The following is a 19,731-nucleotide window of genomic DNA, read 5'->3' on the forward strand; positions in this document are numbered from 1 at the left end:
TTCTAAAATACAACACTGAGGTCTTACAAAATTTATATCACGTCAATTTTTTTATACAGAAATAATGAATACAAGTTTGTCTCGATCTATATGTGGTTTTGATTTTTATTTTCAGAACACAAAAAGCTATTCCGATTTTATTTTTCTGGAATGTATTATTTTTTATTCTAGATTTTTATTTTTGGAATAAAGGATATTTTCGAAATTTTATAATTGTGTTGAGTGCAGTTTAAAAAATATTAGGTGTAGGAAGAATTTGCCCGAAAATGAACAGAATGTGAAGAAGGAATTTGGGCTTTCAATCTGGAAGGATCAAGAATGTAAAATTTGTAGTGGATAGAGACACCTCGTACAAACTACAAATATGAATTGGACGTGGAGGGTTTTGAAGGTGGCATTTAGACACTAATCATGTGCCCGTGCCTCTTCGTTCTCATTCGACGAGACTGCAAGTTCAAATCTCGTGATTGGGTTCTTCAGCGAAGACCATAGAGATATATGAACAACAACATGCATGTGCACTTGCACCCTCCAAAATCACATCACTCATTTGTATTTTATTCAATCAGTGCGAGTTTTTTTTCCTGGAATTGATCGGGTGGATGAAAACAAAATGGTTGAGAGACTTATGCCCCTTGATTCTGTAACCACATCAATTTGTGATGGTGACCCAAATAAAAAAAATTAAATGCTGTTAATTCCTTTTTTGTATTTTAAAACTAAAAATGGAAAACTCGCCGACGCCCAACACAGCCTAACGATTTTCGGTTATAATTCGCTTTCGTTTCGTTTCGTTTCGTTCGCCAAAGCCGAGAGAGCGAAGAATGGCATTCAAACTTCAACAACTACCTCTTTCTTCCTCTCTTCACTCCTCTCCCCGCCAAAACCCTAATTTCGCACTTTCAAACCTTCGTCTCCCTCGTCTCTTCTCTGCACCTTCTCTTCCTCTCACTCTCCGTCTCTCAACCACAGCTTCAGCATCCTCGTTTCATCGCACTGCATTCGTAACTGCTCGCGCATTTCGAAGCGATGAACTCGCTGACGAAGGCGAAGGCGAAGAAGAAGAAGAAGTATCGAGGCAGGGTGAGAAAAAGGAACTGGCAAATAAAGGCATATTGGATCAGATAAAGGAAATTGTGATGTTTACAGGTCCGGCAACCGGACTTTGGATATGTGCACCGCTTATGAGTCTCATTGATACTGCAGTTATTGGTCAGAGAAGCTCCATTGAGCTTGCTGCTCTAGGTATTGAAACGGATTAATTGTTGCTTAATTCACATTATTAGGTTTTCTTTCAATTACGTGAAATATCTAGTTTATCTTATTTTAATCTCCTTCGCGCAGGTCCTGCTACTGTCGTTTGTGATTACATGAGCTACGTGTTCATGTTTCTATCAATTGCCACTTCCAATATGGTTGCCACTGCCCTTGCTAAACAGGTTGGTAACAAATGTGTGAGATTGTTGGATGTCGAATCAGATGCATGTGTCGTTACACAAAATTGATGTTCTTATTCTAAGTTGAACAAATATTGCGAAAACTGACTAGTAGTAAACACCTTGTCTCTATCTGGAACAATGGTTTTAGGATTAACATATAGTTTGACTGGTCTTCATGAATATATCAGCCATTTGCTTGCTGGTGTAACCAGCTTTGAGTGTGGAGATATGGGCGTATTTGAATAATCTATCAATTACCACCAAAATCACTTAAACCATTGGAAGAGGGAAGCCCTGCGATAAAATACATAGCTAAATCTTCCCAATTTGATCTGGAATAGGAAGGGGTTGAAGTAAACAAGCAGAAAGAGTATTTTCAGTTTTAGCTTGTTGACAAACGAGGCAATCCTGAACATATATTGCTTGACATCTTTGTGCATGCCCTGCCGATAAATTGGGCTGTTATTCTGGACAAGTTGTAGCCACACCAGCATGTACCTCTAGCAACGAGCTATGAAACTCATACCTAATCTGTTTTTTTAATTCATGTTCTGCTAGAATAACTAGCCTGCCTTTCAATTATAACAATTGATAATGTACTGTGTAATAGTCTAGAATCAGCACATACAGCCTCTTTCAGCATTGAATGGTTGAGATCAGGCCACGAAGAATGATCTTGATAATGAATCTGCTGTCTCATTATCTTTACCAGGTTTATATTCAATTGTGAAGTCATAGACCAACAATTTGGGTAGCCAATATTTCTGTTCCGGTGTCTGGAGTACTTTATCAGTTAAACTCCTCAAACTGTTCTGATCCATCATAATCACAAATTTCTGGCCAAGGAGGTATGTCCCGAACTCAACAACCACCTCAGATATAGCATAAAACTCCCTGCTATAGTCTGACTGCTTGTGCATTCTAGTCGTCAATTGGATGGTGATTTTTGCTCAACACAGCACCTATACCTAATCCTGAGGCATCTGTTTCCAAGACAAAAGTTGAGAAAATCAGGAAGAGTAGGACTGGGGCCTGAACAATGGCAGTTTTGAGATCTACAAAGGCTGTGGCAGTATGATTATCTCTGTGGAAATTTTCTTTCTTAAATAAATGTTAAGAGGGATGGTTAATCAAGCATAACTTTTTATAAATCTTCTATAGTATTCTGTAAGTACAAGAAGGCCTCCTAACAGATTAAGATTCAAAGGTATAGGCCAATCCAACAGTACCTGGATTTTACTTTTGTCCATTCCCACTCTTTTACTTGAGACTGTGTTCCAAATAATCTACTTGCGGCAATCCAAATGAGCATTTATATAATTCGCACAAAGTCTATGGTGCTGCAATATCTGAAGTAGCACCTCCAAGTGAGACTAATGGGGTGGGAGGACCAAGAAGAGCTATAAATCAATATATCATCAAAGAATACCAAGGCATATTTCCTCAAGAAGACCTTGAAAAGCTTCATTCATAAGCTCTGAAAAGTTGCAGGGGAAATTAGTTATTGTCCAAATGCTTTCATCAACCATTCATAATGGTCGTGGTGAGTTCTGAATGTTGTCTTATGTCTATCATCATCCTCCCTGACTAAAATTTGATGATATCAGAATCTTAAATCCAGCTTAGAGAAATAAGTTGCTCCATCTAATTCATTAACAACTGGCATAGGGAAACTGTCTTTTATCATAATTCATTCATAGCACTATAATCAATACAAATCTTCGTGTGCCATCTTTTTTACAATAGGAGAGGAAAAGGAGCCAGTGCTTGTCACAATAATACCTTCTTGTAGCATGTCTCAAATCATACTCTTAATTTTCTGTTTCTGACTTATATGTACTTCATTAAAAACATAGTATTGACACCTAACCTTCGATGTTGCAATATTTAAATATGTGGTAATGCAATGACCTCATCTTTATCTAGTATTACTTGATTTGACTAAATCTACATGACCTTGTAGATTTCAATCTGCAGATCTAACTAGTGCACTTTTGGGACTTACACTAATTTTTTCTCGAGCTTGTGTAGGACAAACAAGAAGTACAACATCACATATCTATCTTGTCTTTTGTTGGGTTATCTTGTGGCGTTGTGATGCTTTTGTTCACTAGGCTATTTGGTGCTGCAATAATAACTGGTATTGAAAATAGAGTGCTTTAGTCACTTGTGTTCTTTGACACATTTTGAAGAACAAGAATTCACTTGTGCTAGAAGGGTAGCAGAATCAATCCCATAACCTATGATTTTTCTATTTATGCAGCTTTCACTGGGTCAAAGAATGCACACATAGTACCTGCAGCTAGCAGTTATGTAAAGGTTTGTTTCTACTTGTTTTTATATGTTTTGATTTAAATAAAGACTGTAATTAACATTCTATGAATTCAAGAAGTTACTTGACATGTTATATATGGAGGGAAGTAATGCAGAGGGTGATTAAATGTGTTTCTATTATCCGTTTTCACCTTTTAATTAAAATAGTCAACCTTGTTTATAATTTGATTCATATTTCAAATATTTATACTGGAAACATTAAAAACATTTTTTTTTTCTCATACAAATTCTTAATAACAAATTGAAAATAAGTTGCTGTTTTTTAGTTTGAAAATAAAATCAACAATTGAAAATGGGAAATAAAAATGCATGTAAATTTCACCAATTTTTTTATTTGCAATTCTAGATTAAGAATAACATGACAATTCTCAAAAACTGCTAATAAGATTTTGCTTTGTGTTTCCTAATTATAAACTGTGGTGTTCTCCTCTTAATTTACTGCAGTGATTTTTCGGTTACTCTGTTTTTGTTAGATTCGAGGCTTGGCATGGCCTGCTTTACTTGTTGGATGGGTTTCTCAAAGTGCAAGGTGCAACTATGCTTATTTCTAACATCTGAGTCTCTGAAGGGATAGGTTTTGTTCAATCTGAGTTAATGATCTCGAGGCTTGATATTCTATTTCATGTAGCAATTGATATCATGTAGGAAATACTATTCAATATAATAATAGATTTGTCTTGATAAATTCTTGGAAACTATTGGCTAAAGTTCCCTTGCTTTGACATTTCTCAGACAACAAGGTTAATTTACTACGTCTTTGTGTTGAATATATATTGTCTGTATCTTGTATTTTGAACTAAGTATGCAGTTCCTCTTTCTAAACTGTGTAAACAACTTTTTTAGGCTGCTCTTACAATTGGCAGCTTAATATAATACCAATTGTCAATGTTTGCTTTGAAAGATTTCAAAGAATGGTGAGCGTTGGCTTATTAATTTAATTGCACATTCTGTAGTCTTGGCATGAAAGATTCCTTGGGACCCTTGAAGTCTTTGGCTGCTGCTACTGTTATAAATGTTATTGGTTGCATAGTTTTGTGCACCTGGTTAGGCTATGGAATTGTAGGGGCAGCGTGGGCTACAATGGTTTCACAAGTATGCTGAGCTAACCCTTATGCATTGTATTATATGTGGCTCTACCTACTCTCAAAGTACTCTCTCTTACTCGTTATATACTATTTTCCTATTCTCATACTGATTCCAGGCTGCTGCTGCTTACATGATGATTCAAACTCTAAACAAAAAGGGATATAATTCACTTGCCTTCTCCATTCCATCAGCGAAGGAACTTCAGATGATATTTGGGCTTGCTGCTCCTGTATTTATGACAATGATGTCAAAGGTTGTCTCCAGCATTATACTAGATCTGTACCTTTTTCTGGATTAGTTAAAGATTTTAATGTAATCTGAAGTTCTACTGTTTAGGTGGCTTTCTACTCACTGCTTATATATTTCGCTACATCATTGGGTACTCATACAATGGCTGCTCATCAAGTTAGTTTTATTTCTGTCTGCTGTTTTGTGATTTTTCCTTTCTTTGCTTGTTGTTTGAGCTTTTTCCGTGAAAACCAAATTCAAGGCCAGTAATAATATAAATTTTTGCTTTAGGTCATGGTCCAAACATATTCCATGTGTACTGTTTGGGGTGAACCTCTCTCCCAAACTTCTCAGTCATTTATGCCCGAATTGTTATATGGAGTAAATCGCAGTTTGTCAAAGGTCAGTGTTTATTTATTATGTCACAAATCATACTCCGATGTTCAAGAGCCTGTGCCCTATCCTTATATCTACTGTCTGTGATCACTCGTGTTTAGTTGACATTCATGTTATATAAGACATTTCTGATCATTTCTTCTTTTTCAAATTTTCATGACAGGCCCAATTGCTTCTAAGGTCTCTTCTGACAATCGGAGTCATACTTGGAATATTGTTAGGGATTGTTGGAACATCAGTTCCTTGGTTATTTCCATACATTTTTACACCTGATCGGATGGTTATTCAGGAGGTTAGTTCAATCCTTTTTATAATTTTCATATTTGTGTTGTCACCCCTTTTGTGCTTAATCCTTTGCAACTTATTTCAAAACATGTGCCGGTATTGTCAATCAAGTATTTAGAAGTTTAATTACTATTTTTCCTTGTTTGTCTTGTTCTTTAAGAGTTTATGATTTTAAATCACTACCTGTGTAATAATATTTTTAAAAACATATCAGATATTAAAACTGAAAATATTGTAGTTCAGAGTTTGTCTTTGACGGGTTGAACCAATGTAATTGTTACATAATCACAAAGTAATAGATAAATATTATGCTTATAGAATTTGAGGTTTAGATTTTAAAATAACATAAAAGACTGTGTCTTGCAGTGTGAAAATTTAATAGAGTTGAATAAATAAATGAATAAATTTAAGTTGCACAAAATAATATTAGTAAAACATATAAATATTAGATTTAACACAATCTAAAAGCAGTATTATAATTTTTTTTATTTTTTTTAAATAAACGACCTGCTGTAGTGGCCAACAGTATGGTATGGTTATGAAGCTGGACATATCAAATTTTAAATCCTAGGGTCGAAGTTTTGTACAAGAAGCTCAAACCAGTTAAATACTAAACAGGCTGGTTCACTTAATTCTTTACTGGTTTTCAAACACCAAGTTAAAGAGGGTGTGCTGACTGGTTACTGAACCAGTGCCTGGTTGGACCTGCAGGCACTCAAGAGGGAAAACAAACGGAAATGCAGCGATTTTTGTGAATTAGTATATTTTGGAATTTAGATTGTAGATAGCTGTTAACTGGTGTGTTTGTAATCATGATCGTGCAGATGCATAAGGTGCTGATTCCATACTTTATAGCGCTGTCTATAACTCCCCCTACTCACAGCCTCGAGGGAACATTGCTGGTATGTTCGTTACATCTTTATATAAATGGGAAAAATAAGCATATAAATTTTTTTCATTACGTTCTCTTCAAGGATTTTCAAAGGACTTTTGGTGAGTTTGTTTTAAACAGCTTGGTGAAGCGCTTATTCTATATGTTTTTATCATGAGAGCTTATGTTATAAATTTGACTACAATACTTATCGGAATAAACTAAAAAGAACTTGTTCTTGAAAAGTTTGCTAAGAAGCTTATTATAATAATCTATTTTATTCCCGACACCTCAGTCAAACTTATTTTATTTATGGTATTACTCATTCAAAACAGGGACCTGCGTGCCACATAAAAACTATATTGTAACTTTAATGTATCTTTACTCATGCAGGCTGGGCGGGACCTGAGATTTATAAGTTTGTCAATGACTGGATGCTTTTGCGCGGGTTCAGTATTATTATGGGTAAACTACCTTTCCTTAAACTCGCTTGTTTGCTTGCCCAATTTTGCCTGAAACGCCCAATTTTTTGTGATGCCCAGGCCATGAGTAGTAGATTTGGTTTACTTGGCTGCTGGTTTTCCCTCGCAATATTTCAATGGGTAAGAATAAGATCTCTAGCTTGTATCAAGTTAAAGTCTTCAAGTATTCTGATTTGCAATTATTTTCTGGTTGTTAGGCTCGCTTTTCAATCGCCCTCCAGCGCATTCTTTCTCCCAAGGGTGTTTTGTACTCAGGAAACACAGATCAGCATAAGCTGCGAAAGCTAAGGACTACTTAACTTGTGCCCTTGGTTTTATAAAATAGATCTTTCAAATCATTAGCAAAAAATGATTTTGAGTGAGATCAAATTTACAAATTGATTTTAGTTAAAATTGATTTGAAATTATGTAATTTATGTTTGGATATCTTTGTTTTAAAAATAATTTTGAAGCAAAACTAAGTATTAATTTATCGATTAAGTAAAACTTGTTTAAAATTGTTTTAATTCAGAATTAATTTGAGACCCAATCAATTTTTCTTATGTTACTGAAATAACAGAAGTTTCAACTTCATGATTCTAACGTGAAACTAGAAAATCTAACATGAAACTAAACGCGGTCTATATTACATTTCTATTGTAGTACAATGCACTTAAACAACTTGGAGCCTAAATTCTGAAATACTCGTAACAGAAAAAGAATGCAGAGTCGCATGAATTGCAGCTTGCCAATCAATAATTGTTTTATCTGATGGGTTTAGGGTTTATATTATAGTGAAAGATGTTCCTTGTTACCAACAAAAGGTTATTCCTTGAAGGAAATGTATTTATCGAGGTTTTTAAGTTATTGCCATCACTGTGTTCAACAAGATTTCTGATTAATAATTGCAAATACAATATCGCGGTAGAATCTACTGATTTGGTCTTAAACAATCTTGACCTAAGTCGATGCACTGTTATGTTCTCCAGTGGTTACAAGCACATTCTATCGTCGTATTGATGCGTTCTCTGATTTAAAATGAGCTTTAACTGAATTTTCCTCCGCCAATAAACATCCAATACCATGACCTTTGGTTTTTATGCATGCAATAGCCTCAACCTTGGTCGGGCAGGCACCATGACTAACCTCAACAAAGGTAGAATGTGTTCATGACCTACTTCTTCCCTTCCATGAAGAACCAGGCCGCGATAATTTAGGTACTTGAACCCTACTCTGCAATTTCACAATAGCATTAGGGAAACGTGGCTATTGAACACAATACTTTATGCAAAACAACATAACGGCACAAACTTTACCTTGTTTACCATTCTTGGATTTAGTTGCTTTTTCAGAATAAGGTTACGAACTTGTTTCTTCTTTTCTTCCGTTTTCAATTTGGATGCACTGGGCCTGTATAAAATCACAGTTCGACCAACCTGACCAACAGCCACCGAACCAGTTGCTTCTTCCAACTGCTTCACCACATCATCTAACTCGCCTGGACAGCTCCTATGTATTTTAATCTGTACATACCATGCAAACTTCAAGTTACACTTTTTCACTTTACAAGTTACAAAGCAATAGAGGAAACACAAGATGAAGACACCATGGTAGAAACAATTATGTGGATGGAAAAAACAGTGGCTGCAGTCTACAGCAACCTAATTAAGTGACTGGTAGAGAATGAATCCACCCACACATTAGTGAAAATCGCATTTTGTTTTCTACGCATGCAACGTAAATGAATGCCTCCAGCCACACGAAGTTTCAACTAATTTAAGTAGACCACTGAATTTTATGAAAATATTTGAAGAGCAATCAGCCAAAAAGCAAGAAAAATACAACTACAACGGTTCCTTTTTCCAAGCATCAGGAAAATTCATAAAAACAAAAAAGACAACCACAATCAAAACGGAGAATAATTTTTATTTTCAGAACACAAACATACTAAACATGGGATCGAGAAATTAACGTAGTTGATTGATACCTTGAGAAGTTCATTGGCTTCAAGGGTTTCAACGAAAGAGGTGGCAACATTGGCCGTAACACCAGACTTTCCCACCAACTGGGTCTTGAGCTTATCCCCCAAACTGTGAGCATAAGACGAAAGCTCTTTCCTTTCTTTCACACTGAGACTCGGCACTTCCAACTTCAGCCTCTCCTCCCTCTTTTCCACCAAGGGCGACGACGTTGAATCCAATTGGACATCTCCCAAATTGCCTCTTTCACTATCCAATTCGTCGTTTACAATTTCTGTTTCTTCGCCGTCTTGGGAAACCACAAGAGAAGAAGAAATGGAGAAGAGAGATTTTCGAAGCGGTGGGAAATGGACATGTCGAAGGGGTGTAGATACACTATTACGAGACGAAACAAGAAGAGGTTTGAGGAAAGAAAAGAAAGAAGAGGGTGACGGTGACAATGGTTGTGAACGAAGAACAAACATTAGATGAGAAGATGCTGCTGCTACTGCCGCCATTTTAGTTTGGATGAATCGTGAGATGGTGTCTGACTGTCTTTTACACAGGTTTGGATTTGGAAAGATAGCACACAAGAAAATAGGCTATGCTATATTACATATATATTATATACAAATATATAATTACATGTTAAAAACACTAACAACAGAAGGGTGTTTGGTCTAGTGGTATGATTCTCGCTTCGGGTGCGAGAGGTCGCGAGTTCGATTCTCGCAACACCCCATTCATATTTTTCTAAACGCTGGAATTTTCACCTTTTGTATTTTACATATTTTTGGTTCTTTGACCTTTCATAAGATACTTATATTTTGACAACACTGGCAATTCTTTTACATATTGTAGATCATTTATATGAAGGAAAATTACTTAATACATCCAAATTGTTTTGCAATAAAAATAGTCGTTTATCACAAGTTAGTGTCGGATATAAGAAGACATGTATATAAGTTCGAAAACAAGCTGGATCTACCCATTTTCAAATTATGAAACACATGACTGATTCAAAATTTAATCAATAAGGCACTTAACAAAGCTAACGCGATAGAATTTTCTACCTTGTACGAGAACATCATAATGCAGAAAGAGAAAATAAAGTAGCGCACGCTTTCCCTCCAATACAAAAATTAATGAACCTTGTATTCATAATCTTCGAAGGAAGCTGCTCCCAAGGACCATATTCTACATTCTACCTCATTAAGGTTCCCACATTTTAATAAACTATGGAAATCACAGATTTTATTAGGCCTTTCTGAATTCTATTAAAACATAGCATGTATTCCATGTAAACAAATAGGTCACATTCGTTTTATAATTACAAAAGTCACGACTCACAAGAGAGTTCATTCAAATTTAGAAGCACTCAGCTTCCGTTTCTGTATTACACAAGAGTTTGCACGCCACTAACAATTTCATGTAACTACAGCAACTTACCCAAATTCTGAAAGACAAGGTTTTAAAGAGCCACAAAAAGCACACTACTTACAAGTGCAGAGACAATATCAATAAAAATAGTGCCAAATTTGCTGAGGACAAACAAGCTGTACTTTCCAAACGACCATCCTAAGAAAAAAGCTGAACCCACCCAATGTGCACCATTTTTAACCACCTTTGAAAGAGCACAAAACACCTCCTTTGACTGACCCATTAATTCCAATTGCTTCAAAAGGGTTAAAATCTTTTGACCCAGCAAGCACAATCTTAAAAGTAAACCAACCATTCAGTACTTAGCACCTTTGACTTCATACATATATCTCCAGGCGCTGACTAAAGCCCTAACATGCCAGATATCACAAAACCAAACATGAAGAATTTGAACTTTCGGAGCAACAAACTGCGACATTACTACAAATAGAAACACAAGCGACACAACGCATTAAACCATATTCCCTTAGCTAAACAACAAGTTCAGCTTTCGTAGGACACAAGCTACATATATATTTAGCAAATTTATAAACAGATATAAGAATCGCAACACCCACAGAGTAACACTGCAAACACTACATAGACTGAACATCCCCAAAAGGAACATCATTAGCATAAGCCTTGATTCAGAGTTTAGCCTCCAACAAGAGAAAGGGTGGACCCCACCACACAACCTGAATCATATCATAGGTTCAAGTGGCCAGTGTCCACCCAACCCATTCGTGGAAACTTTTCAAAACCACGTTCATCACTACTACTACAATCACCACAACACAAAACCTACTCAGAAACAAAATGTGCATGCATATTAACAAATACAACAAACATTGAACCATGTTCCAGCAACCACGAAAAGCTTTGTCCTTTACACACAATCCTTCACTTCAAACTTCTTCACGCTTCCAAAAGTTTTCCACAAGTTCGTTGCTTTCCCTTCGTTACACCATCGCGAGGTGGGTTAAAGCACACTGGCAGAACTTCCTCGGACTCGTACGGAAAGTTCATTGTTTCGAAGTGCTTCTCCAATTTCTCTATCCCCTAATATTAGAACAAAGTAACAATATATGTTAATAAAGCACTACAATAATAATCAAAAGTCAAATTATATTTTAGTTTTAATGCAGAAACTTCATAAAAAAAAGGTTGTTTTTCTTTAGCAAAAAATTATAATGAGGTGAAGAGAGAGATATAATAATATTAATGATGATTAAGTGTATTCTATGATTACATGTGTATGTGACCATACCTGCAAACGTGCAGAAACCACTTCACGTATCTTGTGGGACTGGAACAAGTCCCATTTCATATTGGAGGCTGTCAAAAGAAACTTCCACGCTGCCTGGGGTTTGGTGAAGTTCACAAAAGCGTAACCCTTGTTCATCCCAGTTCTGCTGAACAAAATCACCATCAATGGTGTTCACACAGGAAAAATAAAATCATAGCTAAACACGCAAAAATTGTGCAAACCAACTTACTTGAAATCAATAGGCAAATAAACAAAATCAAAAGCCAGAGAACTGGACTCTTCGCCTCTCTCTTTGTCTCTTAGATTCACTTTCATGCAGTGATTGTCCAGAAACTCCACCAGCATATCTCGGCTGCGTCAGACACAATGAACAGTTAAAAAAAATCCCAAATGACAAAAATCACAGTAAATAAGAAGTTGAACCATCACAGGCTTTGAAAATTGATCCAAGAAAATCTGAAACAGAAGGGAATACGAAGGGATATATATTGAAGATCGCATACGTGTATTTGCTAGGAATGTTTCTGATCATGACAGTGGTTTCATTCCTGTCCACTCTAACAGGCAACAGAGGATAACAGCGTTTCTTCTTCGGAAAGCCCTTGAAACACTGTTCATCTGGGTTCCTCGTAACCTTTCCGTTCCTCAAAAAGTCAAAACTTTTTCGTTGACCGTTTTCTTCTCCCTTCTTTCTCCGCGCGTAAGCCTTCATTCTCGAGCCGTCAGAACGGTGCCCTCTCACTGTTCCGCAGCTTATGAAAGCCTTGAACACTTGCTTCTGCACAAGCCCTTTTGCGCCACACGTCACGGCTTCTGCTACAACCAGTTCATCGTTCTTTGGGTTCACTGCATGGGCATTCACCGGAGAAGAGTACTTTTGTGTTCCATGAAAACAGGGTGGTTGAGCTTGTGGTTCCAAAGGGGTGGTTGCGGTGGCATTGTGAGAGGGAAGGGAAAGTGGTGGAAGTGTTGTGGTGGGGTAGTAAAAATAAGGGTGAAGTTCTCTGGAGGGGAATGAAGAAACGACGTAGTAGTGGTAGTGGGAGTGAGGAGTGAACGTGGAAGTGGGGAAATTGGGGCATGGAAAGGGTTGTTCTTGTTGGTGAAGCTTGAAGGTGCGAGAAGGGAAAAATTCGGGTGCTTCAGGATTGAGAGAAACCATGGTTGTTGATGGAGAAAGGTATGCAGAAGAAAAACGATGATGGCGCAGTGCAAGGAGTGATGATTAAATGGCTTTTCCGATGAGAAAGAAGAAGAAATAGCTAAAAGACTGTTGAAGGAATGACTTACACATTTATCACATTACTGCTCCTCCTTTTATAGATATTCCAGTGCTACTTTCTAAATTTTCTCTCTTTTATAATAATAATTATCAATTACTAATTAATATTATTAATTTTATTATATCCAAAGTTTCCTTAGATACTCTACAATTTTACAAGTTTTTTCCTTAATAATCTCTTTTTAAATAATAAATTCACGTGTTTGACTTTATTTTCAATAATATACCCATTTACTCTATTTGAAAACCTAACTTCCAACGAATGCGTTTTTATTGAAAAAAGTCACTTGAAATTTTGTTTATACTGATGAATTCTAATAAGGGTTCTATTTTCTTTTATTTTGTAGAGGCTGAATAGGGTAGAAGACGGAGAAAGAATAAAATAATAAGTTTTTTCTTGGTAAAAAATTATTTGAAAAAAGTTAACTAAAGTTAGGAGAAAATGAAATTTAAATGGTTTGTCAGAGATATTTAAAAGATTATGTAAGGTAGAATATAATTTGATTTTGTAAAAATTATAAATATTTTAAAATAGAAGTAAATATAAAAAAATATTAGATATTTATTCATTAAAAAAAATTATTAAATAAAAAATAATTTTTAAAATAAAAAATAATTATTTATTATATTAACTATAATCTTTTTTATTTTTAAAATAATATTTAATTTAGTTAATATAATAACTAATTATTTTTATCTTTAAAACTAAATTTTATTTAATAATTTTTTTAACAGTAATTATTGTTTGTGAATTAAAGATTTTAAAGGATTTAAAAAAAATGCAGTTGAAAGTATAAAATAAATAAAAATAATTTTTTTATCTGCAAGAAATAAATAAAATAAAATGAGACAATTCAGGCTGTCTCAACCCTTATACAAAAACCTAAATCAAGTTCCTAACCTCCAACCACCTAGGGAACCGACAAACATTATAACACAATAGCATAATAATAAACCCGAACAAGATACAAGGTCCCAACAACACCTCAAAGAAAAACACACCCTCTAATTAGGATACAAAAACCAACAACTAAACAAAAACTTTGTCATAACCAAAAGCACGTCAAATATCCAAGTGCCTAAACCAACCCTACGAGAGGGCACCAAAAAAACCAAATTGAACCTGCACAAAGTACACCACAACTTTCAAATGTGGCCAAATCATAATCATCAAACATCAATCTCTCTAAACTCATACATCATACAAGATTTTGGCTCTAAATAAATAAATAAATAAAAGTATGTGTTGTGTATTTTTATATTTAAAAATAGAAAAAGAAAGAAAAATATTTTATAGTAGAAAATGTATTAAAAATTGAATTAGTATATTGGAGGGTTTTTCTTAATTTGTACGAGAGAAGGAGAAAAAAAAATATATAAGAGAAGAATTAATATATTTTGTTAAATTTGTGTGAAATTAAAATTGTGATTATTACTTGGTTTAAAATAAAAAGGAATAAATAATATGAAAAGATTAAATTAAAATTTTGGCTTGGTGCATTCAAAAATAAATATGGTGATTGTAAAAAAAAATAGTTTCTGTGTTAAAAAAAGTAGAAATAGAACTTAATTAATTTAATAATTTTTGTTATTGTGTGTGATGATAAATATATATATATATATAAGAAAGAAATATAAAATAAGTAATTAAAAATATTTAGTTTAAAATGTAATTTTTTTAGAATGAAAAAAAAAATATGTTTTAATCTAGAGATAACATTAGGAGGGTGAATCATGACATTTAAAATATTATTCATTTTAAAGGTCATTCCTCCGTTACAATTTCTTTGTTAAAAGACGCGATGAGTTAGAATAAAAAAAATATATAAATTGAGTGATATAAAACTATATTGAAACAATTATTATTATTGGTGAGCTAAATTAAGATAAGATTCTAAAAATTGTAATAAAATAAAGTTAAATTTATAAACATAGATTAAGGATAACATTTGTTGTTTGCGAAAAATTAAAAATTGGAAAATAATAATATTAAGGTAAATTTGTAATTTGCTTGAGATAAAGAAAAAAAGTATGGTTCAATTTTTTTTGCTTTTGTTTTATAATTAAGAATTAAGAGTAATTATTATAATGATTTAGAATATTGTTGTTTATTATATCTGTTGTTCATGACATGATTGTGTTAAAATGATTGCTTTTGTTCATGACATGATTGTTGTGTTAAAAGTTATTTAAAGAATGCAGTAGGAATAGTAAAGACTTGCATCTTCCACAAACAAAAAGATGAATTTCAGTTTGGAAAGACTCTCACATTTGGAATTCCTTTTACAACATTAAAGTGATATGTTTTGGGAAATAAAATAGGTAAGAGTCCATTTTCAAATATTTTTAAATTATTATTTTGGAAAAAAAATTCACAGTTTTACATGGGATTATGTTCATGTCATGTTACACTAAATTTTTCAACTTTTTTTTTTTCACTCTATGACCATTTTTATTGCTGCATTTTAAATAAATTTATGTAAACATATAAAAGTTGCCAATGATTAGTTATTCTATGAAAAAATTCTTAAAAAACGTTTAAATGGACCTACTACTAAATAACTCTTATTTCTTATATTTCTGATATAAAATATAATGTTAACACAAAATTACTATTTTTCATTTCTATATTCGACAACATCATCTATTTAATATTTTGATTAAGGTGTAATTACCCTAAGAGAGTGACAATAAGGTAAATGTATAATAATTTTTTAATATTTGAAGACATATATTCACAGTGAAAATTTTATCATAATTACATAGTCTAATTAAGGTTTAAAAAAGTATTTTTGTGATAAAAAATTGAATGAAAATGATTTAAAACTAATTTCACTAATTATTGTTAACAAATTTGCAATTTTTTAATGTGCTTGTGGTGTTAAGGAATAAAGATGTTTGTTGAATGAAAAATGTTTTTTGGTACAATAATTATAAATAGTTTAAAAGTATGTAATTAAATGATCATTCATATTTATTGTTTGGATGAAGAGAAGTAGGAGAAAAGAAAAGAAAAAGTACGGACATAACAACTAGAGTAACTTCCATTATATAATAATATTTAATAATGTTGATTATAAAAAAATAATACAATTATTTTATTTTATAAATATATTTACATATTAAATTAATTTTAAAATATATTAATTATTTTTTAATATTATTATTGTTAACATATTTTTTGAAAAATGTTGAATAATAATATTAATAAAAATAAATAATAATAATAATCAAATAAAATTATAATATAAAAAATATATATAATTATTTATAATACAAAAATTCTATAATTATTATTATAATAATAATATTATTTAAATTAACTACAAAATTACTTTCTAAATATATTTTATAAAATTGTAAATATTTTAAATTATTTATTTATATATAATATTTTTTAATTTTTACATATATCCATAATTTTTCATCTATAATTTTTCATAATATATAATATTAAAATTTTATTTTTAATTAAAATATAATTATTTCTTGATAAATTTTTATGTTCTAACTAAATTACATAATTTGTGATTTTTCCAAAGTCAATTTCTAGACAAGGTTAATATAGTTAATTACAAACAATTAAAATAGACAAACAAATAAATTATATTTTTTAAATTAATTTAAAAATAGCAGTAAATTTAATTTGTATATGCTTAAATAAAGTTATTTTATGGCAATTTTCTATGTTCCTATAATTTTAAGTAAATTTTTTTTTCTAAAAATATTTATTCAACGTATCGAAAATCATTTACAAAACTTTAATTAACTCAAATATACGTAAAAATACATCATATTTTATTATTCAATTTTTTTTAAAGATAAGAATAAATTTGTAAACTTTCATTTTACACCTAACAACCATCATATCACTCACAAACTCTACTTTAACTTATCTCATTTTAAACACATGTACTATTTTCATACTTTCTTCTCAAATCTTCATACATCCACTCCCTTAAATCCTCATAAATCTTCTTTCCGATCCAAACACACCCTGCAAGTTTTACAATAATTCACACATTATGTAATTGGTTAAATTAAATATTATTGATAAAATTTGATAGACTAATGCAATATATGTTTTACCTACATGTTAGGGAAAAAACTTGAATTTGAGAAGTTGCATTTGCTCTTCATGCAAAATTATATATATATATATATATAAATGCATACGACATCTTGATAATTTTAATATCACAGTCAAACTTACTATTTTGTCAAAACTTGTTGTATAATATAAACATATGGTTGTCGATACCAAATAAACTAACGATGCCCCCCACAAGAAAGTGATTGGTGTCATAGAGAAACAAAAATTTGTTATTGAGGTACAAGTATATAATATACTTGTTCATAATGCATGGGTGATGGAGGTTAAGGAAATTGCTATTGATCTTGGTAACTTTGTTGAAGTTGTAGTTGGTCAGGCGATATCCACGAATAAAATGATTTGCTAAAAAAACAAATAACTTTTTGTCTCATAAAGATTATGATCTTTTAGAAGGATTCTCTCATCTCAAAATTGTGACTAATGCAACAAGTCATAAATTAATTTTTGTGAAACAAGTTACTTTTCAATCTATTTCTCGATATTTAGTATTGCAAAATTGTTTTAAATCTCTTCAAGTGATTAATATAGTTAAATCTACCTCAACTATTTTATTTTTTTTAAAGAAATAATATGGTGTATAAGGTATGTTGAAAAGATCAAATATAAATTAGTTAATAATTAAATCTTTAGTTGAATAGCAATTTAAAAATTACATTATAAAATTAATAATATTTTTTTAGTTTATAAAATGGTCTCTAGTCTATATATACAAACTAATTAAATTAATTTGTATTTAATTATTTTCTTACAATATATATATATATATATATAATTATAATAATAATAAACCATGGTACTAATACATAATATGTATTTATTGCATGGATGACAACTGTTTATTTAGAAATATGAGGAGTCACTTTTAATGAATAATTTGATTTTCATCAAGTTTTCTATAAATTATTTTCTATTATACCTATTATTAATCTCTATAAAAACAATATAACTAATTGTTTTGAATGATCTATTCTATCCATTTTTTAGTACAACTTAGATTAATGATTTTTTTTATTAAATTTAATGTGAGTATTTAATAAAGTAGAGTATTTAATAAATGTTTTAAAATAAGTAATTTGAATAAAGAAAAGATGGAAGAGTAGGGAGTAGTGGTTGGCCCAAAAAATGACGGAAAGAGAAGAAAAGGTGAAAGAGTGAAAAGGTAATCATTACATAAACATTTAATGCATCTCTCTGCCACAACATTATTGTCATCTACTATCTGAAAAATAATCTCTTTTCAAGATATTCAATTTTTCTTCTAAATTTATTATTTAAAACCAAAATACATTTCAAAAATACTATTTATTTCATGCTTCTTATTCTGTGTTCCATTCTAAACAATCAAAATACAGAGAAAATAAATATGAAGGACCAAGAATTTGGTAGGATAAAAATCGATAAAATAGAATAAAATCTGTAAAAAAAAAAGAACATAAAATTTTAGTTATATTCTTAATTTACTTAATATAATTAATATAAAGAAAGACAAATTATTTATGATAAAAAAATATATATAAAAGGCGATAACACATAAATGTACATTAAAACAAATCAATTAAATAAGGTATAATAGCCAAGCTACTTAAAATTACATTAAAATAAAATAAAAAAATATTTCGACAGGTTGTTATTAGTCCAATGGTTACTAAACATGATTAAATAACGTAATTATCCGGTTCTCTTTTTTCGATTTATTTTGATAAATAGCTGTTTTTTAATGTTATTTTTTAAACTTTTAAATAGTATAATTCTTCAATTATATCTGTTAATATGTAAATAGAGAAAATAATCAGTGTTTTTGAAATTAAGATGGATTGATAGTTAATTAAGGTGTGAGTCTAATTGAGATGTCAAATAACATAGTAATGCATAGTGATGCATAACATGAAAGTTTAAAAAAAAAATTAAAAATTAAGATGGATTGAAAGAGATTTTAAAATGTTTGATGTTGCATTTTTTTTTTTTAGTGATTATTAAGTTTTGTGAATGAAATACCAAGTGAAGGTTCATTTGAAAAATTATTCAACATTAAGTAAGAACTAGAAAAATATTTTATAAGTATGAATTACCTTTTTGTGGGAGTATCGCTCATTTAGTTGAGTTTTCCTAAGTTGCACTTAAGAAAGAAAAGTACAAGATGAGTTTATATTCTCTAAATGAATATTGCTCAAGAGACAAGAGATTGCTTGAGTAATAACTATTCTTAAGAGACAAACGAGATGATCTCGTTAAATAAATATGATTCCTCAAACACAAATATCATTGTAACTCAAGTTTAATTATATACACGTGTATTCGTGTTGTTGGTGTGTTATTAAGTATTAATTAAAATACATTGATATATTAATTATACATGTTTTAATATAATTGATTAATGTATCATATGCCTTTTAATATGTGTATGATGATAATGGTAAGGGTAAATCTATATAAGGTGATATATATATGTAGAGTGATATATTTATGATATGTTGTGGGTACTTAGAGTGGTATGACCTTGCATGATTAGTAGCTTGTGTGGCAAATGACTTATGTGACAAAATGCCAAACATGTTCGCTCATTAAATAATGTATGAGATATTTTGGGTTTA

At 31.5% G+C, this 19,731-nt stretch overlaps 3 protein-coding genes and 1 non-coding gene across 5 annotated transcripts; 2 read left to right on the forward strand and 2 right to left on the reverse strand.

Annotated features, from left to right (window-relative positions):
- The first annotated feature begins 379 nt into the window (after positions 1-379).
- LOC137811203 (protein DETOXIFICATION 46, chloroplastic-like) lies at positions 380-7,578 on the forward strand. Of its 2 annotated transcripts, XM_068612848.1 has the most exons (15): positions 525-1,245; positions 1,345-1,439; positions 2,152-2,982; positions 3,471-3,579; positions 3,703-3,758; positions 4,247-4,302; positions 4,727-4,865; positions 4,975-5,112; positions 5,196-5,264; positions 5,379-5,489; positions 5,647-5,775; positions 6,593-6,670; positions 7,033-7,104; positions 7,182-7,241; positions 7,319-7,578. In XM_068612848.1, exons 3-15 carry the CDS (start codon positions 2,974-2,976, stop codon positions 7,418-7,420), a joined length of 1,128 nt encoding a protein of 375 aa, XP_068468949.1. In that variant the 5' UTR covers positions 525-1,245; positions 1,345-1,439; positions 2,152-2,973; the 3' UTR covers positions 7,421-7,578. The 2 variants fall into 2 exon arrangements, with proteins under 2 accessions (XP_068468944.1, XP_068468949.1); XM_068612843.1 differs by lacking the exon at positions 2,152-2,982 and having other exon boundaries at positions 380-1,245.
- A 399-nt stretch (positions 7,579-7,977) lies between these two features.
- LOC137811212 (uncharacterized) lies at positions 7,978-9,644 on the reverse strand. Its single transcript, XM_068612861.1, has 3 exons — positions 9,088-9,644; positions 8,417-8,623; positions 7,978-8,333 (listed from the first exon to the last, which is right to left on the reverse strand). Exons 1-3 carry the CDS (start codon positions 9,574-9,576, stop codon positions 8,268-8,270), a joined length of 762 nt encoding a protein of 253 aa, XP_068468962.1. The 5' UTR covers positions 9,577-9,644; the 3' UTR covers positions 7,978-8,267.
- An 83-nt stretch (positions 9,645-9,727) lies between these two features.
- Positions 9,728-9,799, forward strand: TRNAP-CGG (transfer RNA proline (anticodon CGG)). The gene has a single exon. It is a non-coding gene; the product is annotated as a tRNA-Pro (tRNA).
- Positions 9,800-11,050: 1,251 nt separating this feature from the next.
- On the reverse strand, positions 11,051-13,022 carry LOC137829295 (uncharacterized). The gene is made up of 4 exons (XM_068636100.1): positions 12,248-13,022; positions 11,974-12,096; positions 11,745-11,886; positions 11,051-11,536 (listed from the first exon to the last, which is right to left on the reverse strand). The coding sequence occupies exons 1-4, from the start codon at positions 12,904-12,906 to the stop codon at positions 11,393-11,395; spliced, it is 1,068 nt and encodes a 355-aa protein (XP_068492201.1). The 5' UTR covers positions 12,907-13,022; the 3' UTR covers positions 11,051-11,392.
- Between the last annotated feature and the right edge of the window lie 6,709 nt (positions 13,023-19,731).

The sequence above is a fragment of the Phaseolus vulgaris genome, chromosome 11, assembly GCF_000499845.2.
Source record: "Phaseolus vulgaris cultivar G19833 chromosome 11, P. vulgaris v2.0, whole genome shotgun sequence".
Classification (NCBI taxonomy): Eukaryota; Viridiplantae; Streptophyta; class Magnoliopsida; order Fabales; family Fabaceae; genus Phaseolus; species Phaseolus vulgaris.